Raw genomic sequence first — 10132 nt, forward strand, 5'->3', positions numbered from 1 at the left:
CATGTGTGCATTTAAATGACTTAATATTATGGGACATGTCGAAAAAGGTTGAAGAGGGACGTATTGGTGGGCTTATTTGCTTCCTCACTTTATCTCTGGCTATATCACACATAAAGTATCTCTAGTAAATTCCACAACATCCTCCCAGGGAATGAGAATTAAAATGCAAAATAAAATTAATACAAAAATAATTTAGACCTTAAGGAACTCTATAAAGGCTGACCTAGAACTAAAATGACTGTTCAGGTAAGTTATGAAATGCAGTATGGTTAAGGAATAGTCACAATTTTTGTTGGAACAAACTGCACTACAGACATATATTCAAGTAGATCTGATAATGTTTGATGTTTACTTCAACTTCAAAATGTTTTAGTGATGGGCAGTAGTATGGCACAGGTCGAAAAACTAGAGTCAATCTGACTCTTCAGTGCTACAGGTCTTTTCCTGACAAGTGAGTGGCTCTGAAAAGACCCTTTGGTTTGCGAGGCTCAGGTGGTTCTGAAGCAGCTCATTTGAGGATGGTGTACCTGATGACTGCCTTGGTGGCCTAGGACATGGCGTGCTTGCCAATCTCCCTGGGCAGCAGCAGGGGCACGGAGGTCTGGATCTCTCTGAAGGTGATGGTGGAGCGCTTGGTGGAGCTGGCCAGGGGTGCAGCCTCCTCGGCGATGGGCTCGAAGATGTCCAGGCCCTCGTGAAAACCTGCTTCAGCACCCTGGGGAAACAGGTGATGAAACTGTCTGGGCAGCAGCGGCGACAACGCCTTGGCGTCTTCTGCTTTGGGCTCTTTGGTTCGGCCTCTGTGGGCTCTTTGGTGCCCAGGCTTTCCTCAGAAGAAGTCTCATGGCAAGGCTCGGCCATGTCGGAGCCACCTTCCCCACAGCTCAGAGGGAAGGACAATGAGGCTGCTGAGGGCCAGTGGCCGGGTTTATAATCCCTGCGTTCTCTGATGTCACAGGCAACGTCCATATCTGACTGGACAAAATGCAAGGCAGGGAGGCCTGTCACTAAGGCACCCCGTGTCACGTGTCATTGGATGCCACCCTGCTTGGCCTCCCGTCAACCAATCCCAGTGGAAATCTGGTGACCTTTAAACTTTCCGTGACCTCCACTAGAAAAATCTTTGAACTATGCCCCATGGAGGAAAAGGTCATCCGTTCACTTCAGCTGATTTATGCCTACTATTTATGCATGAGAACTTTGAAAAGATGTCACCCAAGTCACCTACATTGAAGAAAAATCAGTTTGAGTTCCCTGAGAGAGTCTCTATAAGTCAAACCTTTGCCACCATCAAAATGACTCTGGCCACTTGGGGGCCATTTTTCTCAACACAGAATTTTCTCTTTCCATGGCTGAGCCACCGTGGCTTGAGCAGGAACTCTCTGACTTGGTCAGCAGAGTGCTCCTCAAAATCAGTCATAGGACATAACTGACCAGCCCTTACCTCCAATTCTTATCAAACTTACAGGGAATCAGAAAGAACAGTAAAACCACATTCTCCAAAGACAGGCCACAAACAGAAATCGGATACTTGTACATAAATACTAAAAATATTTAACATTTAGCAAATTTTAATTTTTTTAACATTACTTAGGTACCCCAAATACCACACATACTGGAATTGATGCAAAAATATGTGTTAGTTGAAAGAAATTATTTTTCTAATTCCCTAGAAACCTTCCGAGTGAGAAGAAACTAATCAGTAAAAGGGAAATATTTAAAAATTAGAAACACATTCCTTTCAAAAACCTACGTAACTCAAGCAAAGTATATCTTTAATGTATTTATGTAAAAATAAATTACAGACATTGAACCGAGAAGGACTTAGGAAGACTTGAAGAAATGGAGGTCTTCAATGAGCTAAGATCCTAATGGTCAGGTTTCCAAGTGTGTTTCCTGTGAGGGCTTCAAGGAGCGGCTAATTCTACTGCTAACAAAATAGTTCCAATCATGAAAGGATAAATGCTATTTTTTATTACTGGTAAATACAACATGATGATTAAACCATGGAAGAAAGTTTACAACAGGGAATTCTTCGGACCGTAATGATAGTGTTAACATGAACCCCAAAGCTACAGGAGGACACCTTCGTGATTACAAATTCTCAAGGAGACTTTTCCTGACCCCAAATCTAGGGCATGGTGTAGAATTCTTTTTTTCTGGCATCTTCCCTTTCCATTAGAAAAAGTCCAGTTTTTCATTAAGGGTGCAGCCATTCAAGCAACCACAATTATTAAAGATCTCAATGAAGTATTAATTTCTGTCACTTTTCACACAGAGGTGAGCATTTTCAATAATGTATATAAATAATTTTGTCAAGTTATTTTTCATGTCTTGAATGGAAAGTTCCCCCATTTTCTATTCCATTTATTGACCAAAACAGAAGTGTAACTGACCCTTTAAACTACTCTGCAACGTAAAAGACAACTAACACTCATACTGGTGCCATGGAGGTACCTCTCCAAGGCGTTGTCCAGCAGGATAGGCAGATTTTTACTTGTCGGCTCAGAACTCTCAAACAGCAAAGCAGAAGCTATGTGTCCTCTTAAAGATTAGCTCTGTAATGGGCATAATATCACTTCTTTCATACTCCATTGGTCAAAGCAATTATAGGCCTGCCAGAGTCAAGAGGAAGGGGAACAGACATGCTTAATCCATCCGAGAAATGTCTGGGAATGAGCAGCTTTCACAAATCTAACAAATAGTGCCACACAACACATGCTTTTTGAGATGCTGCTGGGTGCCACACACATGATATGTCCGTAGCACAAGGTCCTGGGTTCCTTGGGCCACAGTGTTGTTAAACTATGGAATACTTTCCCACTTGACTCACTCTTATCTGGGTGAACTCCTGCATGCAGTGAATCCCTATAATCCAGGGCAAACCTTTCCCTCTGGTGGCATGAAGTTTCTGACCATTGTAGACATACCATCCCCCTACTCCTGGGCCCCTGGACATAGAAATACAGGCACACAGATTGACAGAAAGGAGAATGTTTCGAGTGAGTACATGCTTCAAAGAACTCTACCAGAATCTGGTCTGGATATCAGATTTTAATTTGATTGCCTCATTCATGACCCTAACTCCAAGTAAGATTACATTTGAGGTACTGGGGTTTAGGACTTCAATATAAGAATTTCAGAGGACGCAATTCAAAGTATATGTGATATGAAACCTGAGCTGTAGATTGGCACATGTGCTGACTCTTCCATCATATTGATCATTTAGTTTCCCATTAAGAGAAAAAAGGTGACTTCATTCATCCTCTTTTCACTCCGACTATTCATTGCTTAGTTTAATTTTTTTATTTTTAGCTTCTTACTTCTGTGAAGGGAGAAGATACTCAGTGATTTCAACCCTTAGGAATTGTTTATGACTTTCTTTAAACTCCATTATTAGTTCAATATTTTAAAGGACTGTATTTGTACTTTTAAAATAATTTGTAAGTTCTTCTGTGAAGAATATCACTTTGAGCCAAACAAAGAGGCAAAAGCTGGATAATCTGCAAAAACCAAAACTTTCCTTGATGACTAATAAGAACCTGCAGTATAAACAAACAAACAAACAAAACAACGAATACTAAACTTTCATTGGGTTACTTGTATGGAAATATGTTAATATAAATGTTTCAGACATTACATGAAATTTCTAAAAACCTTATATGTTCTGGTATAATGTTATAGGTCATAATCCTAGTTATTACTTTAAAATGTATATCTCAGAAATAACTAATTTTCTTGTCAACTGCATTATTATGAACTTTCATCAAATCTTTAACCGTGGTCATTTTTAAGTCTTTTGTCATTTACAGACAGTTCTGGGTGTACTCTGATGCTTTTGCAAATATGTTCCTATAAAAGGGTTTCATCTTCAAGAAATTCATGGAAAAGACTCTGACAAGTACAGGTTTCTGGTAACTGGCTGTACTGCTGAACTGAATGAATAAGCATTTTCAGAACTCTAATGAAAAACTGATGAACTCATAAAAGTGCTAACAAAAGATCAAGATGAAAAAAAAATTAATTACATGGGACTGAGTGAACTGATGAGGATGAGTATAATTTTTGTGACTTTCTGTTTGAATTAAAAAAAAAAAATCCCACAAGGACTCAGAGGCAAAGAATATACAAATCAGTTTTCACTGCAAAGTAAAGCAGCTGTTACAGTGGAGGATTACTGGACTGAATGTCAATATTATGACATAGTATGAGTGTGTTTCATGTTTGGTAATTGCAATCATTGTTGCTTTTGTTGTGGTCAGCCATGTACAATGCTTGGTGTCAGTCTATTTATCTCTTGTAAAAATAAAATACAGTGTGTGTGTGTGAAAAAAAAAAACAAAAAAAAACTTTCCTTGAACCCATCAGAAGAGGGACAGGAACCTCCAGGAGAGACAAATCTATGTAGCTTTAGCAGAACTGTATGAACTCAAGAGAAAGGTTGTGGGCAGGGCAAGAAACTAGAAATTGTTTTCCTAAGTAGTGCAGCACGAAGGGAGGAAACGCCTGATCCAGGACTGGGTACAAATTTCTTTGTTTGTTTTTCAGCCCATTGTGGAAGATCTCTGATGAGCCATTATACTTCCAGAGTTCTCCTTGGGAAATTAGAGTAAGGATTTAGGATAATTGGACCCCCTTCATGAGGGTCATTAGTTAAAATTATTCGGGAATATTAGAAAAATCTCATTAAAGAACTTGAAAAAAGAAGAATTTTCTTTCCAAGGTGATCAGGAAAATTGTCAGGAGATCAACTACAAGTAAATCCCTCTGAATAGTGCCTTGAGATCGTCATACACATAGGGGACAAAACTTTGGGAGCCAAAGCCTCTTTTGAAACCATGCTCATTTCAAAGATAGAACTGTAAACCAGTTGGAATGCACAGCGTAAGTCATTTTATTTCCATCATGCTCACTACCGCTGCTTCAAAATCCTAGTGTTTGTCCGTATGACATACAAATGTTTTGCCAATCTTGATCTTGCATACTAGTCTCATACATATTGTATTATGTGAGAAGTTATTTTAAGAAAATGAATCTGTTGGGACATTTTTATAGCTCTTTGGGTGTTTTGCACCTAAAATTTCAGAAATAGAATAGAAGGATTAGTGAAATGCCATTTAAAATATACCATATAGACAGTGAAGACTGGGAGTGCAAAGGTGAATGACAGATATGAAATCTAGGATAGAGAGAGGAAAAATGGGTTTTGATGTTGAAGACTGGAAGATAAAAGGAGTACATCTGATCATTCACTTCAGAAGGTGATTGAAGAAAAGGGGCAATTATGATCTAATGGTATGGTTAACAGTAAAGATTGAAGTAAGGTCCAAACTTCCAATTTTAATTAAATAATTCGCAGACATGTAATATACAGCATGGTGGCTATAGTTAAATACTGTATTGTATATTTGAATGTTGCTAAGAAAGTAGACCTTAAAAGTTCTTATCACAAGAAAAAAAATGTGTAACTGTGTGTGGTGGTGGCTGTTAACTAGAATTATTGGGGTGATCATTTCATAGTATATACATATATCGAATCATTATGAAACTAATGTTTTATGTCCATTATATCTCAATAAAAAAGACTAATTGAGGGAAACAGGTTTACTACTTCAATAAGAAATTATAAGCAACCCTGGAAAATAGTATTAATATAGCAAACATATCCCAATCAAACTTATTCAACATTATCTTTGTTACAGAATTCATTGAAAACATAAGAGAAAAGCCAAAAATGGTACAGAAATATCAAAATCAAAAAGTTCAAGAAAAAAACCTATTCCCCGTTCCCTAATATCTGGAGATGCTACTCTAAGTCATTCAGATGAATCTGATTCTATTCCTTCCAAGTTTGTAATGTATTCTTTGTGAAAATGCAAACATTCATTATATGAACAAAAGATTCAAGAAATTTTACATAACCAATGAGATATAGCTGGACAGAGGATTGGTGAACTAGAAGACAGATAAAATAATAGAAATAATATAGAATACTTCACAGAAAGTAAAAGAAAAAAAAAGGATAAAGGTGAGGCAAAGAGACTCAAGGAATGGAGTAAGTAGGTGATAAGTATCACATAGGCATTCCAGAAGCATAAAACTGGGTGAATATTGGGAAAATACTATTCAAAGGAAAATGGCTGGTAATTCCCAGAGTTAGGGGAAGCCATAAGTTCCTCCATGCAGGAAGCAGACCTGACAAATCATAGTAAACCTTCAAGGTAACCCTAGAGATCAAAATAGCAGACAAAAAGACGCAGTGCCTAAAAAAGGAATACCAAATAGTGTGACTGCAGACCTCTTTGTCTTAATAAATTGAAGCCAAAAGCAAGTGCTGAGAGAAAGTAACTGTCATCCTAGAGTTGCATATCTAGCCAAGGGATCATTTAATAGTGAAGCTATGCTACACATGAAGATGGACCTCCCCAAACCACACTCAAATGTAGACTTGCTCCACCGGCTGCTGAGAGTACAGTCAGGTGCTAGTCCTCAGCCATTGACCCTTTCAGATATTTCCTCAGCTTCAGAGAGCTAATTTGCCCAAAGTTAGGGACTTCCTGAGACGGTCACATCCAATGTCTGAACAAGGGGAGGGTATAAATATATGTCTCATCCCATCCTCAGATGGTAATCCTGATTAACATTCCCACATAATTAACCCCATCTCAGTGCTGGCTTCCTTCTAGAGCTTAACTGAGAAATAAAGACTTTTGAGAAAAATGAAATCTTATCGTGTTTACATCAACTGACACCATGTTAAAGGAACTTCTAAAGAATGTAATTTAGGAAGATGGAAAAAGATCACAGCAGATGATCTGAGATGCAGGTAGGAATGTTAATAGAATAAATTAGCAAGTAGAGGTAAATGTAAAACAATGACTGTACACAAAAGTTGCAATAATGATTACAGTTCCTTTGAAGAATCAAGTAAACAAGACATAGCTAAATACTGCAGTTATGCAACACTTGGATGATAAGAGTGTCCATTGAGAGCAGCTCACGTCCTGTTCACTGGTTCGGCCAGTGATGGACTGGAAGCTTGTGAGCCACAGCCTTTGGCCCAGTGTGGGAAAGTGGCCAGGGAAAAACAAATAAAAGCATTCTTGGGAGGTTCAGACTTGGAGATTGTGGAGGAAACTGGAGGGGTTCCTTCCCTGTTGTTTGCTTGCTAGCTTGTTTTTAATCACTGTAAGTTAATGATTTGAATTCAGAGATTGTACTGTATGTGTCTCTTGTCCCTTGTATACAAGTAAGGGAAGGATTTGACTACTAACACATCAAGTGGGATTTTTGTATTTTCATTGGTAAATGGGATTCTTTAGAAATAAGGAACGGCAAGCTTCCTTCACTGGTTTTATCACCATATTACATTTTCTGGTAATAAAGATGAGCTTTCCGCTTTCATAATTGGAAACATTTCATGAGCAGTAGAAATAGCAGTTCTTTAAAAGTGCAAATGGACACAGCTTTGGAATCTTGACCATTTCAGGTGAAACCACATTGATGAACCCCCTCCCCCCCTTTTTCAATTCTTCTTAAGTCATTTTTTGATTCCAATTCTGCAATTTATTGGTAAGGAAACACATTAAAGAAATGCCTTTGTCTGTATTGTCATGTATTCTTGCAAGAAATACGCTTTTATTTTAAAGAACTTCCCATTTATTCCTTCCATTCTTCCTATGGTGTTTTCTTAGAGAATTAATCATTGTTTTCAATCAACAACTCTTACGTTTGTTCACAAATTCAAGCATGTGGGGTATTTTGAGGACCTAAGGAATGTTAAGAAAATTTTATATTTGAGAAATGTTTAAGTATTTTTACTAATTTTAAAAGTATTCCCATTTCTGTTTGTGTTCCAACTTTGGACAATGTGGCTTTGAGATTTCAATGTTTTCTAATTCACTGGGGGTTTTGATCATAATTGGAGGCAGTGGATGGTCAATTATGTCCCATGATTTCGAGGAGCACTCTGCAGACCATGTCAGAGACTTCCGGCTCAAGCCACGGAGGCTCAGCCATGGAAAGACAAGATACTATGTGGGAGTAAAATGGCCCGCCAAGTGGCTAAAGTCATTCTGATGGCGGCGACGACTTGAGTTAGGGAGGTCAGACTCGCTCAGGAAGCTCAAACTGATTTTTCTTCAGTGTAGGTGACTTGGGTGACATCTTTTCAGAGTTCTCATGCATAAATAGTAGGCATAAATCAGCTGAGGTGAACTTTGCCTACATGGGGCATAGTTCAAAGATTTTCTGGTAGAGGTCACGGAAAGTTTAAAGTCACCAGATTTCCACTGTGATTGGCTGACTGGAGGCCAAGCAGGGGGCCATCCAATCACAGGTGACATGGGGTCCCTTAGTGACAGACCTCCCTGCTTTGCATTTTATCCAATCAGATGTGAGCATTGCCCGTGACGTCATAGAAGGCAGGGAGTAGAAACCGGGCCAAGGGACCTCGACGGCCGCACTGTCCTTCCCTCTGAGCTGCGGGGAAGACGATTCCGACATGCTTGAGCCTTTGTCTGAGACGTCTGAAGAAAGCCCGGGCACCAAGGAAGCCGAGCCAAAGAACCCGAAGCGCCGCTGCAGCCGCCGTCGCCGCTGCAGCCGCCGCCGCCGCCGCTGCAGCCGCCGTTGCCACTGCAGCCGCCGCCGCCGCTGCAGCCGCCGCCGCCTCTCTGACGGCTTCGACAGCTTTGCCACCTATTTCGGAAGGGTGCTGCAGCGGGTCCAGGAGGGCCTGAGCCTCTCGCAGGAGGCCGTGAACGTCATGGATTCGTTCGTGAAGGACATCTTTGAGCGAATCGCCGACGAGGCGGCGCGCCTGGTCCGCTCCAGCAAGCGCTCCACCCTCACCTCCAGAGACATGCAGACCTCCGTGCGCCTGCTGCTGCCTGGGAAGAGGGGCAAGCACGCCATAACCAGCGCCACCAAGGCACTACTTCGGTACATCACCGGCAAATGAGCTGCCTCCGGACCACCTGAGCATCGCAGACCAAAGGATCTTTTCAGAGCCACCTCAGTTTTCTTAATAAGAACTGTATTCTAACAAACTTTGATCGACTTTATTTTTTAAAGTGTGTCATCCTGCTAATTTTTCAACATCTTTTTTACAAAGAACTAAATATTATCAACTACATTTTAATATATCTATGGTCTAATTTGCTCAAAATGAAATAGTGAGTTTTGTTCAATAATGTCGCATTATACCACTTTACTAAAGAGTGAGTTCTTTTATTTTTCTAGGTCAACCTTTCACAGGGTCTGTAAGATAAAGTTATTTACCTTTTTCACTCTCATTTTCTCATGAATGTATGGCAAAATTTTCCAGAGATTCATTATGTACCGTAATGACAACAAATTAAGTGCAGGAACATGTATAAGAATTCAACAGACATATTAGAAGAGATATTAAGGAGGTTTTCTTTTTCTTTTTTTTAATTGAAGTATAGTTGATTTACAACGTTGTATTAGTTTCTGGTGTACAGCAAAGTGATTCAGTTATACATATATATAACCTTTTTCATATTCTTTTTCATTACAGGTTATTACAAGATATTGAATATAGTTCCCTGTGCTATATTGTAGGACCTTGTTGTTTATCTGTTCTATATATAGTAGTTTGTGTCTGCTAATCCCGAACTCTTAATTTACTCCTCCCCCCTCCTTTCCCCTTTGGTAACCATAAGTGTGTTTTCTATGTTTGTGAGTCTGTTTGTTTTGTAAATAAGTTCATTTGTATCATATTTTAGATACCACATGTAAGTGATATCATATGGTATTTGTCTTTCTTTGACTTACTTCACTTAGTATGATGATCTCTAGGTCCATCCATGTTGCTGTAAATGGCATTATTTTATTCTTTTTCATGGCTGAGTAGTATTCCATTGTATATATTCCACATCTTTATCCATTCGTGTCAATGGACATTTAGGTTGCTTCCATGTCTTGGCTATTGTAAATAGTGCTGCTATGAACATTGGGGTGCATGTATCTTTTCACATTAGAGTTTTCTCCAGTTATATGCCAAGGAGTGGGATTGCTGGATCACATGGTAACTTTATTTTTATTTTTTTAAGGAACTTCCATACTGTTTTCCATAGTGCACCAATTTACATTCCCACCAACAGTGTAG

The 10132-nt window shown here is 39.3% G+C and overlaps 1 protein-coding gene across 1 annotated transcript; it reads left to right on the plus strand.

Annotated features, from left to right (window-relative positions):
• Nucleotides 1–8503: 8503 nt before the first annotated feature.
• LOC132357209 (late histone H2B.L4-like) lies at nt 8504–8962 on the plus strand. Its single transcript, XM_059910484.1, has one exon. It carries the CDS (start codon nt 8504–8506, stop codon nt 8960–8962), a length of 459 nt encoding a protein of 152 aa, XP_059766467.1.
• The last annotated feature ends 1170 nt before the right edge of the window (nt 8963–10132 follow it).

Source organism: Balaenoptera ricei, chromosome X (assembly GCF_028023285.1).
Source record: "Balaenoptera ricei isolate mBalRic1 chromosome X, mBalRic1.hap2, whole genome shotgun sequence".
Taxonomy (NCBI): Eukaryota; Metazoa; Chordata; class Mammalia; order Artiodactyla; family Balaenopteridae; genus Balaenoptera; species Balaenoptera ricei.